Source organism: Myotis daubentonii, chromosome 5, assembly GCF_963259705.1.
Source record: "Myotis daubentonii chromosome 5, mMyoDau2.1, whole genome shotgun sequence".
NCBI classification, from domain to species: Eukaryota; Metazoa; Chordata; class Mammalia; order Chiroptera; family Vespertilionidae; genus Myotis; species Myotis daubentonii.
Window position 1 is genome coordinate 20,511,679 of NC_081844.1, and position 25,852 is coordinate 20,537,530.

At 45.5% G+C, this 25,852-nt stretch overlaps 1 protein-coding gene across 1 annotated transcript in view; it reads right to left on the reverse strand.

Annotated features, from left to right (window-relative positions):
* Positions 1 to 2,359: 2,359 nt before the first annotated feature.
* Positions 2,360 to 25,852, reverse strand: part of NWD1 (NACHT and WD repeat domain containing 1) — a 64,852-nt gene continuing 41,359 nt past the window's right edge. Inside the window, exons 11-19 of the mRNA XM_059696341.1 lie at positions 24,878 to 25,000; positions 21,485 to 21,687; positions 20,124 to 20,396; positions 15,066 to 15,156; positions 11,277 to 11,431; positions 9,479 to 9,755; positions 6,852 to 7,402; positions 4,523 to 4,628; positions 2,360 to 2,960 (exon numbers count right to left, since the gene is read on the reverse strand). Coding sequence (XP_059552324.1) covers positions 2,659 to 2,960; positions 4,523 to 4,628; positions 6,852 to 7,402; positions 9,479 to 9,755; positions 11,277 to 11,431; positions 15,066 to 15,156; positions 20,124 to 20,396; positions 21,485 to 21,687; positions 24,878 to 25,000 — 2,081 coding nt within the window. The 3' untranslated portion in view covers positions 2,360 to 2,658. The remainder of the gene's footprint in view (positions 2,961 to 4,522; positions 4,629 to 6,851; positions 7,403 to 9,478; positions 9,756 to 11,276; positions 11,432 to 15,065; positions 15,157 to 20,123; positions 20,397 to 21,484; positions 21,688 to 24,877; positions 25,001 to 25,852) is intronic.

Below are 25,852 nucleotides of genomic sequence, written 5' to 3' on the forward strand. Positions count from 1 at the left end.
AATCGTTATGTTGAAACTAATGTAATGTTATTGGTAAATTATACCTTAGTAAACAAAAACAAAACAAAACAAAAGCAATTAAGACAACTTGCAACAACAGAAACAACCAAGCAGAAGTAATTGTAACTGTGCAGTTACGGATATTAACTAGACTCATTTTGCAAATTATACATATAATGAATCATATATTCTACACCTGGAACTAATATGTCATATGTCACTTATCTCTCAAGTTTTAAAAGTCTCTAGAATTTAACAAATTAACTCTTCCTACAGCTGAGGGGTTGTAGATTTCAATAGTTTTGGGACAGTCCAGTTTAGTCCGGTACTCTGGGAATAATTGTTAAAAGCATCCCTTTTTCTCCCAAAAAGTGTCCCCGTTTGGATGATACATTACACGGTCCTACTTAGCAACGTGAGGATTTCTATAACCCCACTCTCATCCTGCCTCCTCCACAGCGGGGAGGCCTTAGGTAAGTCACTCCTCCAAGTACAGCGCTTGTCAAACATTCACAGCAACCAAACTCTTTCTCAAGTGAAAACTCACTGCAGAGCCTCCAATGTGAGCAACAATTCGGGATAGCATTTTTTTAGTAAAAATCCCTTTTCTATGTTTAATGTAGTATTTACCCACAGAGCAATTGATTCTCACTGAGGCGGTTGAGATGGACACATACTAGTACATGTTAAAGCAGAAACCTTACTGGGTAACACATCCACTTTGTTCCCTGGCTGACAGAGAACTGGTGGCAAAGAGTAAGTACTTTTTCCAGGGTCCCCCTTGCGATCTAAGTTAAACGGAGATGGCGGGAGAATCCTAAGGTAGTTATCTCCAACACCTTAAAACCTTGCTGCCCAATGCACCGAGCATGCATTTTATAACTACAGTTAAAATTTTTTTTTAATGGAATTTGATGCTAGATGCAGAACTGCCAAAGCCCCTCCTTGGAAACAACTAAACAAGATAGTCAGCAAGGTCACATCCAGTTCAAAAGCTTCTGTTTTTCTAAGTTTACTTTTTGTGAAATTCTGAATATCACAGAAGGAAGAAGGAATAGCACCTTAAAGATTTGGACTCTCCTCTCCTTCGACAAAAGCCCCAGAACCAAGTGGGTCTTTTAGAAGACTACGGACACAGAAGCAAGACCCGCTTGAGTGGAATGGAAACAGTTGGGCTGTGGAACCTGCACAGGGCAGAGATGTCCAAAAGCATATCAGGGAGACGTTGGCAGCTTTTTCCGTCTGCTGCCAAGAGCCTCCGGTTTTTAAGATTTTAAAAAAGCATCTTTATCCTCAAAGTTTGGGAGCTAGAGGGTAGAGATGGACGAATTCTAATGAGTTTATTGTTTTAATGCCAGCTTGGGTCATGAAGTCAACTTATGAATTAGAGAAACATGGGCTAAATGTGTCTGGAGATATAAATTTGAGGCAATCACCAACTTTTTAAAATGGGAATATTTTGCCTAAAAGTCAAGACCTCTGACTTTGCTGACAACAGAAAGCTCTGGCAAAAGTAGTCCGCTTTCCTCATGGAGATTCTGAGGTACAGTCAAGGTGCCCATGCCCACCCTAGCCTGAGCATATGTCCTCCATGTTCCCATTGTCTCCACTCTGGGTTCCTCACCCAGATGCATGATAATCATTAAGATTTTTCACTGGCCCCTGTGGGCATGTCAGCATGCCACCTATGGAATAGGTAGTTGTACTTGTGAGACTAAACTTGGAACCAGGTGGTACAAGAAGGATGGGACAGGAAGGCTCCTGGTTCTTGTTTCTCAGAGCTCATGCACCTAGGGCTGTTACCTTGAGCAAATCACAGCTAGGCTCAGCTACCTTACCTGTACAATGGACGCAGAAACTCATGCCCTTCCTGACGTATGGGCTGTGATAAGGATCAGACCATAGCACCTGGTGCTTTATAAACTGTAAAGCTTTGTAATCCATATCTGTGGTTGGTCAGTCTCACATCCATCCATCCCCACTTTGCCTGGTACCAGTACCCCAGTTTCTGTCCTGGGAATAGCTTCTCCCATTCTCAGCCCACATAGTTGGATGGTGTTGACTCCATGCTCAGCCCAAGTGGGCAGTTGGGTCATTGGGTCAGTATGGTTTAACACAGTTCTACATTCTCTTAGACCAGGGGTGGGCAAACTTTTTGGCTCGAGGGCCACAACGGGTTCTTAAACTGGACCGGAGGGCCGGAACAAAAGCATGGATGGAGTGTTTGTGTGAACTAATATAAATTCAAAGTAAACATCATTACATAAAAGGGTACGGTCTTTTTTTTTTTTTTAGTTTTATTCATTTCAAATGGGCCGGATCCGGCCCGCGGGCCGTAGTTTGCCCATGGCTGTCTTAGACAATTGATTGGTTCTGGGATGGGCATATGAGCCAAGTGGGATCAATAGAATCAAGGCCAGGACTTTAGTTCAAACTGTAGGGGAAGAGAAGCTCTTTTTCCTACTGAATTGGCTACCATGTTGCTAACCTAGGGATGGCAGGTCTGCAAATAGAGCCCACAAGGAGGATATAGGAATGGAAAGATGTTGGGAAGCAAGATCTGGGTCCCATGATATGAGGCCTTGTGTCCAGATATACATCAATACATAATTTTCTTCACTTTAGCCAGATTGGAGCCCCATACCCCCACAGGTGGTTCTACACTATCAGGCAGACTTGTGAGCGTTTGTTTGATTTGCATTCATTTCTCTGGGCACCCCCTAATCCTGAGTCCTGCAGTGCCCCTGCAGCAGCAGCCAACTCTTCTCTCTGCCTTGATTTGACCATCCACACTGCCTTCTTGAAGTTCTTGAGAGGGTCCTGTTGTGAGGCTCTTGATGAAGGGCACTGGAATCGTTCACGGATGAGATAGCCATGTCTGGTGGGGGCAATGAAGCCATTGGAAGTTGGGATGATTCTGTTCACTATGGCATGGACAAACTGGCTGGCCAGCAGGGTGCCTGTGGGGAGTAGGGGTGGAGGTCAGGGCAGCACAAATGAGAAAATCAGGGCCACAAAGATTCAATTTCACATGTTCAAGAGTTGGTTGCATGGGGTCAAATATCTGCTATGCTCTTTACTTGGTCAGGCATGACATCTAACCTCTCGGAGTCCCTCATGCTTCATCTGCAATATGGGAATGACAGCTAAAACTATGTGCCTAGGTGGATTCTGAAGGTTTGAAGATGTCATGTACATGATTAATATCAATTTCATCCCAGAGTGAGCTCAGTGATGATGATGATGATGATGATTGAAGGAAGAGTAGAAAGAGAAGTTCTGAACCTGTCCAGGATGGGCTTTTAAGGCCACAATCCACAGACCTCAGCTTTTGAGCTATGTGTCATTTTTTTAGGCATCTTTGCTACACTGTAATAGACTATGATGTATTAGATTACAATGTATTGGATTGCATGTATTGGATTGCAATGTATTATAATGTGTTTAATTACAATGTATTCTATTATAATGTAGTCTATTATAATATATTTGACTCTACCTAATATTCATTCAGCCACTTACTTGCTTTGTGACCTTGGGATAGTCTTTTAACCTCTCTGAACTTCAGCTTCTTCATTTGTCAAATGGCAATGGCACTTACCTCTCAGCCACTGTCTATAGGAAACACTTTGAAGGTGAAAAGGTGAGCATGGGGAGCAGGCAGACCAGCTCCAAACCACAGCCTACCAGTTATTCACTGTGTGACCTTGGGCAAGTCACCCCATCTCTCAGAGTCTCAGCTTTTACTCTGTAAAATGGGGGTGACTGTTGAGAAAATTAAATGGCTCAGTGACAGTACCCAGTACAAAAGAAGGGTTAACTCTTGTTAATATTCCCTTAGTGTAATATTGAACATTCCAGAGATGTGGGTTTTTCAAAAGTTAGGCTGCTCCTAACTTTTATGGGGCCTGGTGCAAGAGAATGAATCAAGGCTCACATCCTATAAGACACAATATGTAAATGTTGCAAATCCAGCTATTAAACTATTAAATGAAATATGTTATATCCTCCTACATTGATGGATATACCTTTGGAAGGTCAGGTTTAGGTTGAGAATTCTCAGTCTCTCAGTTCCATGCTGGAAGGTAGTGGTGTGGGAGAGCCAACCTCCAACTGTTTGTGGCTCAGCTCCCTTCTCTTCCCACACCCAGCTCGATCCTAAACTCCTAGGGGCCTCATATATCCAGATTCCCTGCACAGCACCCCATGGCTACCCCCTGAGCCTAGAGGTATGCACATTGGTGGCATGATCCACCCCCAGAAGGATGGACCCAGGGAAGAGGCCTGTGTAGGCCCTAAAGAGGGCTCCAGGCCAGATGGGGAGGGCGAGTTCCAAGTACCTAGAGCATGGGTCTAGACAAGGAGCTGTAGCTCCAGGTAGGCCTGTCACCTTGGTCTATGGAGACCTGGAAGAGAACCAACTAGAGGAGGCCAGAACAGGACCTCTAATGCCCACGACCCAGAACAGGGCTTTCTTCTCCAGATCTAAGCTCAGTCCTGTTCTCAAAGTAAAATGACTCACCATCCAGCACACTCCAGACAATGACGGAGCGATCCCTCAAGCCCGCGTACACATACTTGTCATCCTTGGAGAAGCAAACACATTGGACTCCTCGGCAGTAAGAGTTCTGTTGAAAAAGACAATGTGATCTTGATTTCAGACTGAAAGATACACAGGACACCAGCCCCAAGGCATGTGGGTAGGAAACAAGGCTTGTAAGCACCCCATGGAGGATGGATCCAGTGAAAACCTGGAGAAACGGGTAGTATTGACATTTCCAGGATCAAAGCATACCTTCACTGGGACTAGACTGTGAGTCTTAGAGATATTTTGCATTAGAGAGCAGAAATTCTAGGATTTAATTCTTAAATGGCCTCAGTTATTACAAGTATTAGCTATAATTGGCTTTAATTAAAAGCTCTGTGTAAATGCAATATGGGCTCTTGGTTTGGATCCTAGAATGGAAAAACGGGAATTTGTCAAGAACGTACAGTTTCAATAGAGTTGATAGTTTAGTTAGTAAAATATTATTAACATGTTAATTTCTTAGTTTTGACAAACACATTCTTTTTACATAAGATACTAACATCAGGGGAGGCTGGGTGAAGGGCGAGTAAATGGGAACCTTTATACTATTTGTAAATCTAAACTTTTCTGTAATTCTAAAATCATTCCAAATTTAAGTTTTTTTAAATTAAAAACAAACAAACCAGAAATCTAGGTGTATTTAACTGCAACAGTGACATTTCCCATCTCAACAAGACAAAACATTACTTATATCCCAGCCTCATAGTGGCTTCATAAAAAGAAATGTCAGGTGGGACAAAGGTTTTTTAAGATGAAACTATTCATACTCTGCTCACTTAATACAAGGTCATCTCCCTGTATTTAACAATTTTTACATCTTGCAACCTAAGGTACAGCCTTTGTTACCCAACTGAAAAACTGGAATAATAACCCCAATGGTAGAAGAGCATTGTGAGGGTTAAATTAGAGAATATTTTAATATGTATATTTTATATGTGTATATAATATGAATATATGAATATATAATATAGTTCTTCATAATATTAATACAAAATTATAATAGCTCCTGGAGATAGGCAGTGTGGACTCCAAGATACTTTGTATATAAAGGAGTCACTGGTTTCCCTTTTCAGAGCTTTTGCAGCTACTGTTCCTTCTGCCTAGAATGCTGTTCCACAGGACTTATTTGACCTTAACCAGCACCCCTTGGTGTGTGCACTTAATAAATGCTACTCTCCACCCTCTTGACATTATCCTATTTTTTCCCAAAGGCCTGTTCCCCAACCCATCACATATTTACTGCTTTATTTTTATTTCACAAACTTTTATTGAAGATATGTTAGGGGCTCCCCTAAGGATGGGGACCATCTCAATGAGCAAAACAAAAAATTCTGCCCTCACAGGGATCTAGTGTCTCCCCCAACAGAACATGGCTCCAGGAGGTGGGGCCGTGGGTGTCTTCCCTGGTCACAGCTGCTTCCTCGGTGCTGGAAAGAAGCCTGCCATGGCCGGAACCGGTTTGGCTCAGTGGATAGAGCGTCGGCCTGCGGACTCAAAGGTCCCAGGTTCGATTCCAGTCAAGGGCATGTACCTGGGTTGCGGGCACATCCCCAGTAGGAGATGTGCAGGAGGCAGCTGATCGATGTTTCTCTCTCATCGATGTTTCTAACTATCTCTCTCCCTTCCTCTCTGTAAAAAAATCAATAAAATATATTTAATAAAAAAAAAAAAAGAAGCCTGCCATGGCTTGTGCAGTCAGAGCCAGTGAGTGAAAGAATGACAGTCAGGTTTGGGGCGAGTGAGGCAGGGCTGTGCCAGTGCAAGATTTTTTCCTGTCTTGATTTAAAATGTTGATTTTTTTCTTCTTTCATGGATCTTTTGCTTTTGTTGTGATTTTTAAAAAATATATTTTTATTGATTTTTACAGAGAGGAAGGGAGAGGGATAGAGAGTTAGAAACATCGATGAGAGAGAAACATCGATCAGCTGCCTCCTGCACACTCCCTACTGGGGATGTGCCCACAACCAAGGTACATGCCCTTGACTGGAATCGAACCCGGGACCCTTCAGTCCGCAGGCTGACGCTATTCACTGAGCCAAACTGGTCAGGGCTTGTTGTGATTTTTTAAAAAAAAACATTGTACTAAAATATTATTTCTCTTACTTACTGAGTTTGGGGTGCCCCTTTAAACTCTACTCCCAAGGCGAGTGCCTCACGTTTCTTATCCCAGTCCCGACCCTGGCCAGTGACCCATGGTGTGTGCGCTTAATGAACGACTCCGGTCATGGGTTTTCTCACACCAGGACCTAGCACGGCCACCTACCGTGTAACTCAGCTCAAACTTCCACTTGCACACCTCCAGGTCCCAGAGGCAGAGCAGGGCTTCCTCGGACCCGCTCACTGCCAGCTGCTCCTTGTGGCTGACGTCCACGCAGGTGACGCGGCTCCCATGGGCCTCCAGAGGGAACACTTTGGAATTCGCACACTCGTAAAGGAAGAGGTCGCCGTCGGTCATGCCGTAAATCACACGGTAGTCAGCCAGAACGGCCACGCTGGATATGGTCGCAGGCAGCTGGGTGTAGAAGGTGTAGGTTGGCCCATCGATGACCGGACAGGGGCCCCCAGGGTTAATGTCCAACACCAAGACGATGCTGTCATAGGCGATGGCCAGGTGCTCCTCGCCCTTACTCAGGGCCATGCAGTTGACAGCTTTCCGGGCCTCTGGTGGGGGGATGCACATCACATCCTGCCTGGAGTTCAGCGGGAACACGAGGACGATGCCGGAAACGAGGCCGGTGAAGAGGAGCTTGGCCTGCTCGGCGACCTCCAGGCACCGGACCTCATTGGAGGTGTCCAGGGCATCTTGTTCTTTACCTGCCGCAGGGAGAAGACCACATCAAGAGTGCTCACTCCGTGTTTATTTCCGATTTTTTAATGCTTTTATTATCCATAAGCTTCAACTTGGCTTCTGCAAGTTTCTCTGCTTCCACTCCTGCCACAAAACCATCCAAGGATTTAAAAATGAAAATTATGCCCAGCCCATCTAGCTCAGTGGTTGAGCACCAACCTATGAACCAGGAGGTCACAATTCAATTCCTGGTCAGGACACATGTCCAGGTTGTGGGCTCGATCCCCACTAGAGGGCGTGCAGGAGGCAGCCGATCAATGTTTCTCTCTCATCACTGATGTTTCTATCTTTCTCCCTCCCCTCCTTTCTGAAATCAATAAAAATATATTTGAAAAAAAATATTAAAAAAAAAAGAAAATTACATCATCTCGCCCTGGCTGGTGTTGCTAAGTGGTTAGAGCATCAGCCTGTGGACTGAAGAGTCATAGATTCAATTCCCGGTCAAGGGCATGTACCTGGGTTGCAGGTTTGATCCCTGGCCCCAGTCAGAGTGCGTGCAAGAGGCAACCAATCCATGTGTTTCATATTGATGTTTCTCTCTCTCTCTCTCTCTCTCTCTCTCTCTCTCTCTCACTCTCTCTCTCTCTCTCCCCCTCCCACCCCCCCTTCATTTCTCCAAAAATCAATGGAAAAATATCCTTGGGTGATGATTAACCAAAAAGAAAAGAAAATTTCACCATCTCACTGCTCTGTATACCGACCAGTGACTTCCCACTCCTCTCACATGACCTCTTTGACCTCATCCCAAATGTTTCCCTTACAGACTTCTGCAAAGGCTCAAGAGGAAATACTCTAGCCTTGCAGACCATATGCTTTCTGTTGCAACCATTGAACCCTGCCTTTGTATCCCCCAAACAGCCGCAGACACTATATAAACAAGTGGGTGTCTGGAACCGGCCCGCGGGCCAGAGTTCGCAGGCTCCTACCTTATCCCCACCACACTCCATTCCTTTCCGGCTGGTTTTGCCCCGCAACTAGCAGGCAAGCACCTCGAGAATCTGTCTGACTCACCTCCCAGAGCCTGGCACTAAACAAACATCTGTCAAATCAATGAGTGCATGAACTTGGGAATGAATTTCTTTTCTTACATTATTTTATCATGAACAGGAATTTGTATATTTCTGTTCACACCGTGGGAGCCGGTGCTGTTGGTAAAACACCCAGACTCCTTTTTCTGGCCAGTTCACCCAGACCTGAGGCTGCCACTGCCCCGAAGAAGGAACCTTCATCTGGAAATGCCTGGGGGCTAGGCCCACCCGGCCCCCAAGGATGGCGTCAGGCCAGTGACTGCCTGATATGGGCTACAAAGTGCTGGCCCCCTAGCTTTGAATGGGAAAACTCGGAGGTGCGATTTATGCTCTAGAGCTCCCCGTGGGACCAGGCTGAACCCCGGCCCTTGCTCAGTCCCTCCCCGGCCCTGCCTGCTTCCTCACTACCTCTCAGGCTTCTCCCGGGAGCTCCCCTCCATCCACCACTTGGGCAAATCTCCCCATCACATGCCCTGCTTTCCTTGGAACCTGAACTAAAACAGAACTGACAACCCCTATCCCCCCTTCCATTCTTTAAAAATCCATGGAAAAATATCCTTGGGAGAGGATTAACAAAAAATAAAAAAAATTAAGAATGGATCATAGCCCGGTGGGTGTGGCTCAGTGGTTGAGCATCAACCTATGAACCAGGAGGTTATGGTTTGATTCCCAGTCAGGGTACATGCCTGGGTTTCGGGCTGGATCCCCCGTGTGGGGCGTGCAGGAGGCAGCCGATCAACGATTCTCTCATCATTGATGTTTCTATCTCTCTCCCTCTCCCTTCCTCTCTGAAATCAATAAAAAAAAAAAGAAAAAGAAAAAAAAAAAGAATGGATCATAGAAATGCTCGTTCCACGGTTTTTCCAATGCTTTCATTATCCATAAGCTTCAATCGGCTACTGCAAATTTCCCCGTTTCCACTTCCCTAATTGTTAGTGTTCTGTTACAGCGGCCCAAAGGGACCAAGACAGGACTCAGTGCTCACCCACACAGACTGACCGTGCTTATACAAACCTTCTGCCAAGTCCCAGATGGTGACTTTGTTTTTGTCCCCAATTTTGGGGAAGTAAACGTAGCTCCCATTGTGGGACACAGCAGTGAGGCCAGTGCGGTCCAGAAACGGGGCGGAGGCTCGCGGCTTCTGAGTGTAAGTGAGATCCCAGACTTTGAAGGATGAGGACTGCTGGGAAGCGGATGCCACCAGAGCCCCACCCTGGGCCAGCAGGCTCACGGGGGCCCCGACGCCTTCCAGGACGTCCAGCAGGGTCCCCTGTTCTGACAGACTCCACACCTGAGGATGGAGAGCAGAGGGGCAGAGCTGACTTCTTCCTGACGCAGCTGTGGCTTGAAAATAGGCTTCTTAAGTTCATTTGTCCAACTAAGGTGAATTCTTAGGCTGAAGTTCAAAGGCCTTTGTGTCTCCCCACCCCCTAGAACATCCCTACATTTCACCATGCTACCATCATGACAGTTCTCAAAGTGTGTTCCAGGGAACCCCTGAAGGGTACCCCCCCAGCCTTGTCTGCAAAAGCAAGACTATTTTCATAATAATTCTAAGATATTATTTGCTTTTCCCTTTCTCTTCCTCTCATGAGCAAACAGTGGAGTTTTCCAGAGTCATGGGACATGTGATATTATAACAGATAGGAGTATGCAGAATCAAGTAGGAGAGTTCAATAGTCTTCTATTAAGTCAGACATGAAAGAGATTTGCCAAAATGTGAAACAATGACACTATTCTGATGAGTTATTTGGTTTGTTTCAGAAAATGGAATTATTTTCATAAAAGTAAGATATTATGCTGACATTTCATTTTACTGAATTAATGGATAATTGATTTTGGACTTCCTTATTTTTAATTTTTAATATGACAATTGCCAATAAGTACTAAATGCAATGTGGGATTCTGAATTAGATCCTGGAATAGAAAAGAAGTACAACTGGCCTGGCTGGTGTGGCTCAATGGTGGAGTATCGACCTATGAACCAGGAGATCACGGTTCATTCCAGGTCAGGGCACATTCCCTGGGTTGTGGGCTCGATCCCCAGTAGGGGCATGTGGGAGGCAGCCGACCAATGATTCTCTCTCATCATTGATGTTTCTATCTTTCTCTCCCTCTCCCTTCCTCTCTGAAATCAATAAAAATATTTTTTTTAAAGAAAAAAGTACATTTATGGGAATGCTGGTGAAATTGAAACAAAATTTGCAGAGCAGTTAAGAGTATTATTCCAATGTTAATATCTTGGTTTTGATAAAGGGACCAAGATAATATGATATGTGACAGTTGGGGCAAGCTGAGGGAAGAGTAGATATATATTTGGGGGCTCTCTTAGACATAACTCTTCTTCAAATACTAAAAGTATTTCAAGATAAATCACTTATTAAAAACATATAGGTCAAATTGATATAATCCGCATAAACGAAAGCTCTTGGGGGGTGGGTATTGCAAAAACCTTTAAGAATGTAAAGATGTGGTGAGCTCAGAACGCTGCAGAACCAACCTTGAGAACCCTGAGCTTAACAGGAACTTTCCTCCCCTCCCCCAGACCGGCTCTGCTCTAAAGGTCAAAGTCCTCCTAGTCTTTCAGGTTTAGTGGGAATTATCTCTGCTTTTGAATATTTTGGTAATTCCCCCCAGGTCTGACACTGGGTCCTCAGAGACACCCACCCCTTATCCTCCCAATGACCTGCCCTGTTTTGCCTGCACTCGTTTTCTGTGGGTTTTTTTTGAAAGTCAAAGATACCTTAAAAAAATCATACTTGTTATTTCAAAGGCAGAGGTGAGGATGACAGGCCCTAGGTCTCCCCCTCACCTGAATGAGTGCATCCCGGGACCCCGTGACAATCAGGTTGTTCTCAGGACCGAAAGCAGCTGTCTCCACTGTGTCCTCATGTTCAAGGTCAGTGGCCATGAATTGATGAAACCCCTGTGAGTTGGCCAAGAATATTCGCACGGACCTTCCAAAGCCTGAAATGGCAGGGACCGGGGTTATGCCTTTCATTTCTGGAGGAGCTTGAGTAATTCAATTGAGTCAACAAAGTTTTCTGAGCACCTACTATGTGCCCGTGGAAGGAATACAACGGGGTGCATGATAGACACAGCCCTCATCCTCACAGAGCCTACCATTGGGAGAAGTGGAGGGGGGGTTGACAGTGATCAATAATCTCACAGAAAAACAGTAAAGATATTTATGATGAGAAGACAATGAGTTTTCTGAGGATGGGGACTGCTTATTTGGGCTGCTCATGATATCCCAGAACACAACACAAAGCTGGGCACACAGTAAATAGAATGTTTTGAAGAAGGAAAGAGGGAAGCAAAAGAGGGAGAGAGGAAGGGGAGAAGGGAGAGAAGAAGATGGCAGAAAAGAAGGGAGGGAGGGAGGAAGGAAAAGAAAACGGTTATAATTTCTGATAAGGGCACTGTGGTCAGGGGCGTGGGTGCCACGAGAAAATGCCCACAGACACACGTGGCAGAGGAGGCTCCGTGAAGGCAGAGGCAGGGACTGGGATGTGGCCACAAGTCAAGGAATCACAGGCAGAAGCTGGAAGAGGCCGAACAGGATTCCTCTCTAGAGCCTGTGGAGGGAGCCAGCCCTGCCAACACCGTCATTTCCAACTTCGGCTTCCAAAAACGGGAAGACAAGACATTCCTGTTGTGTTGAGCCTCCGCTTTTACTCAGGACCTGTGAGCTGACTGTGGAGGAACGAGGAAGTGGCAGGCCCTGGGAGAGGTGCACAGGCTGATGTGTCTGAGCAGCAGCATGCAGGCCCGTGCGGTGGGAGCGCAGTGAAGGAGGGCGAGATGGGAGAGAAAGGGCTGCCAGGTTTAGCAAGACAACAACAGCACACACAGTTAGATTTGAATTTCAGATGAACAGCCAAGCAGTTTATTGGTATATAAGCATATCCTAAATGTTGTGTGGGATATCCTTGTACTAAAATGTTGATTTGCCGTTCATCTGAAAGTTAGCTGGGAGTTCTGTATTTTATCCAGCAATTCTGCCCAAGGGGACTTGCTCACTTGCGTTACAAATACAGTCTAGGGCAGTGGTTCTCAACCTTCCTAATGCCGCGACCCTTTCATACAGTTCTTCATGTTGTGGTGACCCCCAATTTCATTGTTACAAATTGAACATAATTGAAGCATAGTGATGAATCACAAAAACAATATGTAATTATATTTGTGTTTTCCGATGGTCTTAGGCGACCCCTGTGAAAGGGTCGTTCGACCCCCAAAGGGGTCGCGACCCACAGGTTGAGAACCGCTGGGTGAGTGTTGTGTTGAGAGAACTCCTAGCAGGGAGGTGGGCAAATGGGGGACTACATCTCCTAACCAACAGGTTGGTCCTCAAAACTGTGGCTGGGGGCCCTAGCTGGTTTGGCTCAGTGGATAGAGTGCCTGCCTGCCGACTGAAGGGTCCCGGGTTTGATTCCGGCCAAGGGCACATGCCCGGGTTGCGGGCTCGATCCCTCGATTCCTAGTAGGGGGCGTGCAGGAGGCAGCCAATCAATGATTCTCTCACATCATTGATGTTCTCTCTCTCTCTCTCTCTCTCTCTCTCTCTCTCTCTCTCTCTCCCTTTCTCTCTGAAAATCAATAAAAATATATTTTTAAGAAAGAGAAAAAAAACATGTGAATGGGGAAACTGTCCAGGCTCCTTCTTCTCACTGGCTGCTGGGAAGAGCCACACTTGAAACCCAACTATAACAAGTTTTATTTTAGGTGGGGGGCGGGAGGGGGCGGGGGGTTGGATGTGCTTAGAGAGAGGAAGGGAGAATCAGGAAGGGAAGGAAAGAGAGTGCCAGGGGAGGGAGGGAGGGAGGGGAGGAGAGAGAGAAAGAGAGAGAGAGAGAGAGAGAGAGAGAGAGAGATTTATGTGAGATAGAAACATTGATCGGTTGCCTTCGGGACGCTCCCCAACCAGGGATCAAACCCGAAACCCAGGCATGTGCCCTGACCAGAAATCGAGCCAGCGACCTTTCAGAGCACAGGTGAGGCACAACCAGCTGAGCCACGCTGGCGGGTGATCTGTAGCAAGTTCAGGACCTAAACTTTAGGTCGCTGAGCCCCTCAGTGTCTGTGGCCTCGGTCCTGACTCTATTTTGTGCCTCTATCTTGGTTTTTCTTTTTCCTTTCATTCCTATTTCCTGTGCTACATGTTCCACATGCTTAAGCCACCTGACATTCTTTTGGAGATAGGATAGGGGGTATATACCAACCTATCATCTGCCATCTGATCTTAGAGGGCAAGTGTTCACCTATCAGCCCTGCACTCTCCAATAGGGTCACATTGGTGGCTGTTAATGGTTTGAACTGAGCAAGTATAAGCATCAGATACACACTAGATTTCGAAACTTCACACAAGAATTTTAAAAATAATGTGAAGTATGCCATGCATGATTTTGTATGTTGATTTCATATTGAATTATTGGCTGTGTTGGGTTACACGCGATATTATTAACATGAAGGCCACCTGTTTCTTTTTACCTTTTGAAATAAGGTCATGCGAACATTCACAACTGGAAACACGGCTCATATTTGTGTTTCATGTGACTGGACAGCACTGATCTACAGTGTCTTTGACCCCTGGAAACGGCTTGGCAAAAAATCAGGCCGATTTTAGGGCAGGGAAAAAACCCTGTATGAGACTAAAATGATGGATACATGTCATTATACATGTGTCCAAACCCATAAGATGTACAAAACCAAGAGTGAAAACTAATGTAAACTGGACTTGGGGTGGTGTGTCAATGTTGGGTTATTGATTATCAATATGCACCGCTCTGGTGGGAGATGTGGGTAATGTGGGAGGCTCTGCAGGTGCGGGAGTGGGGGAGGGACATATGGGAAATCTCTGTATCTTCTGCTCAATGTGGTTGTGAACCTAGAACTGACCTGGGGGGAAAATACCTTGAAAAAAAATCAGGCTCTTGAGCATGTTAGTCACCTCCGCTAGGAAGCCTTCCTTGACTGCTTCAAACTAAAGAATGAAATCCTGTCACACACTCCATGGCCCCTGGTTCTTGTCTTTCTTGTGCCTACCTCTGTGTCCATCTTCCCTGCTGGCCGGAAGTCCCTAAAAGCAGGAGCTATGTGGCTGGCTCACCTCCCCTCTCCCAGCCCGCTCTATCCCTGTGACTATCCACTCCAATTTCAAAGGTAATGAACCAGAAAACTAGGGAGGCTAGGAGATTTGCCTGGAACAAGGGCTGGCAAAAGACAGCCCATGGGCCTGAACTGGCCACCTATTTTTTTGTCTGGCCCATGAACTAAGAAGAGTTTTTACATGTTTCAATGGTTGGAAAAACTCAAAATAAGATGACTATTTTATGACACATGAAAATAATTTGAAATGCAAATTTCGGATACATGAAGATCTATTGGCTCATTGCTACACCGGCTTTTGCATTACAGGGCAGGGGTCAATAGTCGTGACAGAGACCGTCGGGCCCACAAAGCCAAAAATGTGTGCTACGTGGCCCAGGGCAAAAAGTTTGCTGATCGCTGGTCTCAGACCCTGCCTTTTCCCCAAGCCCCTCTTCCCTTCCAACCAATCCAGAGCTGCCTCCTCCCCACTCCCCAGCGAGCTAAACGCTACCTGCGGCGAGAAGGGACTCATCTTCAGAGGTGACCAGGAACCCCACAGCTTCCGGAAGCTTCCCCAGCAGGCTGTCTCCTTCAGAGGAAACCTGCACAAAGTCAAATATCCCCATCAAGCATTTCCGTAGGCTTAAGGGTTCAGGGTCAAGAGCTTGACGCAGGGCTGTTACCTGCAATGTGATCCTAAGCACATTCCTTGAACCCTGGGTGCCTCAGTTTCCTCATCTGTGAAATGGGTGATGAAACCAGGACTGCCTCACAGGGCTATTGTGGGCTAAGAAGTGTGTAGGACGGTCCCCTCACCCCCCACCCCCAGGCACACAGTCAGCTCTTCCAAAGTGCAGGTATTATTATTGTTGACATTGTTATTGTTGTTGTTGCAACAAACTCAGGGACCCGGAGAACATTCCAGCATTTGTTTTCTGCCCCAGAGGAGGTCTGGAGATCTCAAAAATCAAAACATAAGGCCGAGCCAGAGGAAGGAAGCACTGTTCTCCCCAATCCCGAGTTGCAGAAATGAGCCGATTTTGATCAAATCTAAGAGGGAGATTCATTCATGAACCCTGATTCTCAGCCCCAATCCAGCTACTGGGTTTTGAGTGCCTGACTGCCATCAGCCCGGGTGCCAAAAGCATTACATTCACTCTCTGTTGGGGCGAGAGGGGACAGGACATGTGGGCAGCCCTGGATAGTGAGTTCTTTGCACCAGTTGGATTTTTAAATATTTGTTCAACATTTAGTTAGCAGGTGCAGGAGAAAGTGAATTTCTTTATGGATGTTACTGCTGATATTTTTAAACATATGATTTTTTTTTAAGTAAACCTTTTAACAATATATTTTTATTGCTTTCAGAGAGAGGAAGGGAGAGAGAGATAGAAACATCAATGATGAGAGAGAATTGTGGATCGGCTGCCTCCTGCACGACCCCCACTGGGGATTGAGCCCACAACCTGAGCATGTGCCCCTGACCAGAATCAAACCTGGGACCCTTCAGTCCGCAGGCCAACGCTCTAGCCACTAAGCCAAACTGGCTGGGCTTAAGTAAACATTTTTAAATATATATATTTTTATTGATTTCAGAGAGGAAGAGAGAGGGAGAGAGAGCTAGAAACATCAATGATGAGAGAGAATCATTGATCGGCTGCCTCCTGCACTCCCCACACTGGGGATCGAGCCTGCAACCCAGGCATGTGCCCTTGACAGAAATCGAACCTGGGACCCTTCAGTCCACAGGCCGATGCTCTATTTATTGAGTTAAATCAGCTAGGGCTAAACACATGATTCTTTTACTTTTATTTATGTATTTTTAATCCTCACCCAAGGAGTGAGGATATTTTTTCCATTGATTTTTTAGAGAGAGGGGAAGGGTTGGGAGGGAGAAAGAGGAGGAGAAGGAAGAAGAGAGAGAGACAGAGATAGACAGAAACATCGATATGAAAGAGACACATCCATGGGTTGCCTCTCACATACACCCCGACTGGGGGCGGGGATGAAACCTGCAACCCAGGTACATGCCCCTGACTGGGAATCGAACCCAGGAACCTCTCCACTGAGCATACCAGCCATGGCTAAACATGTGATTCTTTTAAAACTTAAAAAAATTAAACAATAATACTGTATAAGATATTTTTAAAAAAAGAAATATCCAGCCCTCGCTGGTTTGGCTCAGTGAATAGAGCGTCGGCCTGTGGACTGAAGGGTCCCCGGTTCAATTCCAGTCAAGGGCACATGCCCGGGTTGCAGGCTCGATCCCCAGTGTGGGGCATGCAGGAGGCAGCCAATCAATGATTCTCTCTCATCATTGATGTTTCTATCTTTCCCTCCCCCTCCCTTCCTCTCTGAGATCAATAACAATTATTTTAAAAAGAACGAAATACCCAGTGCACACCATAAGCATCTTTTCACCTTCCCTGCATTCTTCCCTCTCCCCAGAAGGGACTGTTGTCCATTTGCATAGATACATGTTTACAGGAGCATCCTTCGTGGCACAATCCATCCAGAGGTTTTGCAAGTTGCTTTTTCACTCAATGTATCTGGGGCAGTGGCTCTCAACTGAGGGGTGATTTTGCCTCCCCAGAGGATATTGGGCAATGTTTGGAGACATTTTTGGTTGTGAAGATTGGGGAGATACTTTGTACCTAGTGGGTGGAGGCCAGGGATCCTGCTAAACATCTTGCCATGCACAGCACAGCCACCCAAAGCAGGGAAGGACCTGGCCCCAAATGTCGATAGTGCCGGGGTAGGGGGTAGCATAACGGTTAAGAGCATGGATCCTAGAGCTCGGCTTCTTGAGTTCAAATCCCACCTGTGAGCCTCTCTGTGCCTCGGTTTACCTATCTGTAACAAAGAAAATGGCAGCAGCTACATCTCAGCATTGCTTTGAGGGTTAAATAAGTTAACAAATAGAAAGTGCCTGGAATAATGCTTAGTGCACAGCGAGCACTACCTGAAAATTTGTTGTAATTTCCATGAAGATAGCTCTAGCCCTGGAGTTGGCAAATCTTTCCTGTAATGGGCCAGATAGTAACTATTTTAGACTTTGTGGCCATATGGTCTCAACTTTGCCGTTATGGCACAAACACAGCCATAGACAGCATATAAACAAACTAGAGGCCCAGTGCACAAGACCTGTGCACTGGGGGACGGAGGGTGTCCCTCAGCCTGTCCTGCGCCCTCTTGCAATCTAGACCCCTCGGGGGATGTCCGCCTGCTGGCTTAACCCCAATTCCCCCCCCCGCCCCCCCGGGGACTGGGCCTAAGCCAGCAGTCAGACACCCCTCTCGCAGTCCAGGGCTCTTGCAGTCCAGGACCCCTCGCTCCTTACCGCCCGCCTACAGCGGAGGTGGGAGAGGCTCCTGCCAGCGCTGCTGAGCTTGCCAGCTGTGAGCCTGGCTTCTGGCTCCCCCATAGGGGGAGCACACTGACCACCAGGGGGCAGCTCCTGCATTGAGCGTCTGCCCCCTGGTGATCAGTGCATGTCATAGCGACCAGTTGTTCTGCCATTCAGTCAATTTGCATATTATGCTTTTATTATATAGGATGGGTGTGGTGTGCCAATGGAACTTCATTTATGAACGCTGAAATATGGATTCCATAGAAGTTTTACATCACAAAATAAAATTTTTTTTCAACTACTAAAATTAGAAAAGCCATTCTTAGTTCATGGGCTACACAAAAATAGGCCATGGGCCACAGTTTCCTTACCACTGCTCAAGACTATCTGATTTTTGTTGTTGTTAATCCTCACCCAGGGATATTTTTCCATTGATTTCTAGAAAGAGTGAAAGATAAAGGGAAAGACAGAGAGAAATATTGATGTGAGAGAAACACATCGATTGGTTGCCTCTGCAAGTGCCCTGACCAGGGCCTGGGCCGAGGAAGAGCCTGCAACAAGGCACATGCCCTTGACCAGAATCGAACCCGGGACCCTTTGGTCTGCAGACCAACGCTCTATCCACTGAGCCCAACTGGCTACGGCAAGACTATCTGATTTTGTTATAGCTACATAATCTTCCATTGTGTAGATATTCCTAAATTCACTTAACCACTTTTCAATAGATGACCATTTAAGATCATATCAGTGTTTTCCTGTTACATAGAGTGCTGGAGGAAATACCATCCTCTAGGCTGGTTGCATTTTTAAGTAAGGGGTGTATTCCTGAAGATCTCGGGTAGTATAAGACACGCCTCGATTGCTCAGGGAGGCTAAGAGGCCATGAGGTTCAGACGTGTGGAGCTCTGGGATGATTCTCTAGTGGCCACATTCCTCCCCTCATCAAACTCTCAGCCCCTTGGCACCTGTTTCCATGACACCTCTCTTTTCCTTAAAATGCCTACCTCTCCACCACGATACCCCCTATCTCCTCTATCTTTCCCTTTCCATCTTGGATAGCCTTCTTGCTGCAAGGATGCCTCCCTCTGGGAGCCTTCCCAGATCACCTCTTCCAGAAGTATTTGTTCCTTCCCCCATCCAACACACTACCTCTGCCTCTACTGAAAACAGTCTGTTCCTCTTGGTGTGGCTATGTCATTGGCAAGCTCATCTCCTTCCCTAAGTTAAGCTTTTTTTTTTTTTTTTTTAAATTTGACTTTTAGAGAGAGAGGAAAGGAGAGGGAGAGAGAGAAACATCAATGTGAGAATGAAGCATCAATCGGCTGCCACCTGCACACCCCCTACTGGGGACTGAGCCCACAGTCTGGGCATGTGCCCTGATCAGGAATAGAACCAGCAACTTTTTGGTGCATGGGTCAATGCCTAACCAACTGAACTACACCGACCAGGGACTACGTTGAGTTCATGAGGGTGCAGTTGGACTCCTTGTCCTTTTACTTCCCCTGCAGTGCCTGGCGTGATGCCCCTGTTTCTCCACCCAAGACTCCTTATATAACTTGCTATTGGTGGCCCATGAATATCCCTTCAAGGTTCTTTTCTATTCCTGAAGGTTGCTTACTGCACTCTGCAACTCAGCACCTGGGTTGGTATTTTTTCTGACTCCCCAACCCCCATCCCGCCATCACACTTGGCCCCTGTATGAATGCTCTTGGGAGTGTCCAGCCACTGACGGAGCTGGTGGGTAGTCCCCCAGCCCCTGGCTCCTCGGTGGGGACAGCTCTAAAGCACAGTCTTACACTGTCTCCCACATCATCTTCAGCAGGACTGAGTGCCAACAATTGCCCGCATTGGCCATCCCCCAGGAGACACCAATAGGTGTTTCTTGAACTCCACTGAATTGTGAATCTCTAGGATTAGGAAGCTAAGTGTCATTTATTAAAAGATCAACAGTGAGATGGTTTCTCCCAACTCCTAGGACATCTGAGCATTTTAGAGTTGAGTGAATGTTGGCATCATTTATATATATAAAAGGCTAATATGCAAAGTGTCCCCACAGGAGTTTGACCGGGAGTTCTATTGCTCACTATGATGTGAGCTGACCACCAGGGGGCGGCGTGAAATGAAGGAAGGCCCTGGCCAGCAGCTGAAAGGCCCCTATTGGCCCTGATCGCCGGCCAGGCCTAGGACCCCACTGGGCCTCTAGTATTCAATCAAGTTGCTTACCAAACAGATGGAGCCCTTGCTGAACCCAACAACCATGTGTCCTGGTTTCTGGACTGAGACCCCACAGGTAGGTGTTTCTTCTTTGATGCTGGACAAGTGTTGCTTCCCCCGCACTTTTCCTGTGGCTGAGCTCCACAGACTGACCACACTGCCTTCAGACACGGTCAGCAGCGTGGCCTGGGAAGCCAGTGCTGCCGTGCAGATCCAGGGGTCGGAGGCATCTCCCCGGATATGGAAAATCAGCTCCGCAGTTTCCAGATTCCAAGCATTGACCTAACAGAAGGATGACAATGACGAGAAAACTCAGCAGGACACCAAGGCTGCAAGGTTTCCAGAGTCAAATGCAAGCCCTGTTCTTTTTCATAGTTGATGCATTTTATTTTCAATGCTCTGCTAGTTCCCAACGTAAGGGGGTCGGAGAAAGGTATCCTGAGTCGGATCCTAGAATAGCAAAAGGACATCTGTGGAATATTTAATGAAATCCAAATAAATCCTGGAATTAGGTTGATAGAAGTTATCAATATTAATTTCTGAGTTTTGACAAATGTTATGTAAGATGTTGATATTAGAGAAGGCTGGATCAAGGCCATGTGGAAACTCTTTATAACATCTTAAAACTTTGCATAAATCTAAAATTGCTGCAAATAAAAAGGTTTATTAATAGCACAAAAGTCAGGCATACCATACGCATTGACATATATGTCCATTGCAAGTAATTATTGATTAAAGAAGTTTTCCTGTTTAACCTCCCCAAAAAAGTAACCATTTAAATAGTAAACATTTGCCCATTAATTTTACTTCTAGGGTTTATGTTAAAGAAACAAGGAGAGATACAAAAAAATATGCATCAGGAAAGTTATCTCAGTTATTTGAAAGCTCCACTGGACACAACCTATATGTCCAACAGTAAAGGATCAGTTAAATAAACTATAGTGGAGCCAGGCGATGGAATCCTATGAAATCACTAAGATGCTCTTTTTGAAGAATGTTTAAGGGTATGAGCCAATGAAAATAGCTTTAAAAAACTGCACATATGGTTTTATCCCAATTTTGTTTTATACACACACACACACACACACACACACACACACACACACACACATACACACACTTGCATGCACATACACATACACCACAGAAAGTAAAATTATGTAAATGTTAACAGTGGTTATCTTTGAGACTCTCTGTTATTACTTATTATTTCTTTACTGTCGTTTCCAAACTTTTGCTGATAGCAAAGATGATTTCTATAATCAGTTTTGAAATCAACCAACACTTCTCCAATACCTAAGCCTGCGCTGCCCAGTAACAGTATAATGCAAGCCTCGTGTGACTGCGTTTTCATTAGCCACCTCGGTTACCTTGGAGCCAGATGCCGAGTACACCACCTTCCTCGCTTCGTCCACATGAAGGCTCTGAGGCACAGCGGGGTCTTCGGAGCCTCCATCCCAAATGGTGAATTTCTCCTGGCCGGAGAGGAGGTGCCACCAGCGCAGGGTGCGGTCCCTGGAGGCGGAGATGGCCTGCGTCCCTCTGGCAAACACGGTCACACACCTCACCTCGCCTGCAGCAGGCCAGGGTGGGGAGAGGATATTAGCTGGGAACCGTCTGACCTTCCAACTACCAAAATGCCTGTTGGCGTGGAAATTCCCTGGTTTACCAGAGAAAAGATGGATAGGTTTGAACATACCAAGTTAGAAATCATAGAATGCGGCAAAGTTAAAGCAAGTGTGTGACAACTGGCTGGGATTAAATCCACTGCCCAGATGCTGAATCTGGGATAAACAGAGATTATTGAACTAAATAAAAGGTCCGCATCATCCAGGGAGTGTAAGAAAAGCAAGGTAGGATTACAGACTGTATAATTTTGGAGAGATGTTTTCTAAGCAAAACATGAAATTTCGAAGACATAATGGGGGGTGAAAATTAACCAATTGGACTACATAAAAATGTAAAACTTCAGGAGGTAAAATGTAACTGAAAGGCATATGACAGATTGGAAGAAAATATTTGCAGTATATAACAGACACATGGAGACTCTCCTTAATAAACAAAACGTTCTTACAAATGAGCAAGAAAAGCACAAATAACCTCACAAATTGGACCAGGAATATAAACAGGAAATTGACAGACACAGCAGGGTGGACAATAAGCATTATGAAATGATGCTCAACCTCATAGTCACCACACAAATGCAAGATGAAATACTAATACTATTATTATCCATCATATTGGCAAAAATGTTATAGATTGATCGCTGGAGTGCTGGCAAAGACATAAGAAGTCAGCTATTCTCCTACCTTGCTAATGGAAGTTTAGGTTGACATATATTTGTAAGAAGGTAATTTGGTGCTATTTATTAAAAGTTAAAATGTGCAATCTCTTGGTTTTGATAATATACTATAATTATGTAAGATGTTGTCATTCGGGTGAATAAAGGGTACACAGGAGCTCTGTACTATTTTAGTTGGCAACTTTTTGTGAGTCTATAGGTATTTCAAAATAAATAGCTAAGAAAGAGAAGAATAAAGGAAAAGTGTGCATAGAATTTGATTCAGAAATCCCACTTCTAGAAATGTCTTACAGAAATAAGAATATAAAAGGACTTTAGTTGTATCATTGTTTTATATGAAGATATTATGCAGGCATTAAAAATAAAAAGATATATATATATATAAAATCAGTTGACCATGATAATCATTATTATTTTTATAGCCAATACTTACTGCTTCTATGTGCCAAGCATATTTGTAAGTGGTTTGCATGCATTAAATTCCTTTAATCCTTGTAACTACATGTGAGATATGACTATTATCCCATTATACAGATGTGGAAACTGAGGCTTAGCAGAATAGAGTAACTTATCCAAAGCCACCTGGTTAATAAGTGAAAGGCATATGACAGATTGGAGCCACTATTTGAGCCCAGAGTCCAAGCTCTCGATCACTACAAAATATTGTTACATTATATTATGATAAAAGCAAGTTGCAGCACAGTATATAAAATTGCATGATCTGATTTTTGACAAAGACTCAAAGTATATGAGCCCATAGAGAGTTATGTTAGACAAGCCTGGAGAAAATTCGCTATTGGCATATGACAAACTGTGAACACTGATCACTTCCAGGAGGAGACTGAAAGGGAGACTAAAGGAGGGGAGTTTTAGGTCTTTATAATTTAAATTCCAACAAGATAGTGGGTGATTTTTATTTGTTGCAATTTGGATATTATCAAGCAACATTTTTATAAATAGTAATGCTTTACAATATATCCCCATAGATAACACTATATTACTGTTAACACGAATTAGAGATATATACGTGATATGGAAAAAGGTAAAATATATGATGTTAACTGAAAAAACAAACAAACATGGTTGCAAAAGCTTATATGACTATGCCACATAATGACGTTTTGGTCAACAACTGCATATACGATGGTGGTCCCATAAGATTACAATGGAGCTGAAAAATCCCTGTGGCCTAGTGACGTTGTAGGCATTGTGGTGCAATGCCTCACTCACGTGTTTGTGATGCTGCTGGTGTAAACAGACCTACTGTGCTGCCAGCTGTATACTATGATGCTCCCACAATGATGAAATTGCCTAACGACTCATTTCTAAGAGCAGACTCTTTTCGTTAAGTGGGATATGACTCTGTAAAACCATGCCCTAGCCAGCTTGGCTCAGTGGATAGAGCGTCAGCCTGTGGACTGAAGGGTCCCAGGTTTGATTCTAGCCTAGGGCACATGCCTGGGTTGCGGGCTCGATCCCCAGTAGGGGGTGTGCAGGAGGCAGCCCATCAATGATTCTCTCTCATCATTGATGTTTCTATCTCTCTCTCCTTCTCCCTTCCTCTCTGAAATCAATAAAGAAGTATGTTTAAAATAAAAAATAAAACCAAACACCCCTTGAGGAAGGGAATCAAACCTGCAGCCTTTTGGTGTGCAGGACGATGCTCCAACCCACTGAGCCAGGGCAGGGTGCCCCTTTAAATTGTACATCCAAAGCGTGTGCCTTACTCCTCTCATCATAGTCTTAGCCCTGGTCTGTCTCTCTTCAGCCTCCAGAACAGGGCCTGGTGGACAGTGGACAGTCAATGATTGATCAAATGAATAAACTACAGTGGTGATGGGACTCTGCAGAAATGAAAACTTCACTGTGCCAAACAAGCTGCACAGATGTCCACAGTGCTCCACCCTCCCTGACCTATACCTTCTGCAGTGTGGCTCTCCTCCTCCCATCAAGAGATAAAGTCTGTGTCCCTGCTCATTGATTTTGGACTGTTCTCGTGACTTCCTTTGGCCAGCAGAACGTGACCGGGTGCCAGCTCCAAGGACAGTGCCGGGCCTTAAGAGACCTTGTGCTTGCCCTCTAGAGACCCTGCCTCCGCCCCAGCTCGCCCGCTGGAGGGTGGGAGACCGCACAGTTGAGTTGTCTCAGCTGAGAACATCCTGGACCAATCAGCTCCCAGATGCCTCACTAACGCATCACAGATGCATGAGCAAGCCTGGCTCAGACCAGAAGAGCTGCCCGGCTCGGTCCAGCCTGACTTGTCAACTCACAGAAGGTGAGCTACATCCACAGCTGTTGTTTGAAGCTACTGTGTTTTGGGGTGTTTTGTTGTGTGGTGATAACTAACAGATGCAGGATCAAAGCCAGGGTTTTGATACAGAGAATTGGTAGTGGAGGGGATCTGGGGACTGACTGATGGACACCAGGAGGAAGGTGACCCTAAGCCAGAGCCGAGCCTCACCTGTGTGCCCAGTTAGGATGTGGATCGCCTGATGCTCTTCCATGTCCCACACCGCCACGGTGCCATCCTGGGTGCCAACCACCAGCAGCTTCTCTTCCAGGCTCCACGCCATAGCAGTGATGCCTACGGCCCACAGAAGACAACAGTGAGGACGTCAGCGCCCAGGTACAAGTGCTCAGCCATGAGGTCCTCTAATGGGTCCCCGCTTCACAGATAGGGAAACTGAGGCACGGACAGGTTCAGTCCCTGTCCAGACCCACGCACCTAGGAAGTGGCAGAGCCAGGACTTCGAAGCCAGAGCTGTCAGTAATCATTGACAGCCCTGGACACCAAAGGGCTGCAGGTTTGATCACACCATCACACCAGATTCAGATCTCGGCTATAATGTTTATGTTGCTCTTGGGGACTAAACCATAACTTGGTCATAAGTGTCTCTCTAGTTCAGCGGTTCTCACCCAGGGGCAATTCTGCTCCCTAGGGAACACTGGGCTGTAATGTGAGAGATTAATGAACTATTTTATTTCATTTAAGCCGCTATTATTTTGGCCTTTGTTACAACATTTGAACTGTATCCTAACAAATACACAGTGTTTTCCATTAAACCAGATTCAGTCTCAGAATCCTTCTCAATAACAGCATTATAGTGGCTGAGCCTAAATCAATTGTCCCATTAATTGTACTTAATGTTGCTTAGAATTTCTATTTTGGAAGCATTATGCCTTGGGAGTATAGCTTTCCCTATAAGGCAACTGGCATAGAAGTGTTCTGAGCTGCAATAACTAACAGTTGAACCACAAGCTAATTGTATTCAGTGGCCTCCTGATTAATGCAAGAGATTGTGGGTGAGCAGAAAAAGGAATGGATGAATGGAGGTGGGCTGGTGGATGAACGGATGGATGAATGGATGGATGGATGGATGGATGGATGGATGGATGGATGGATGGATGGATATATGGCTGGTTAGATGAGTAGGTG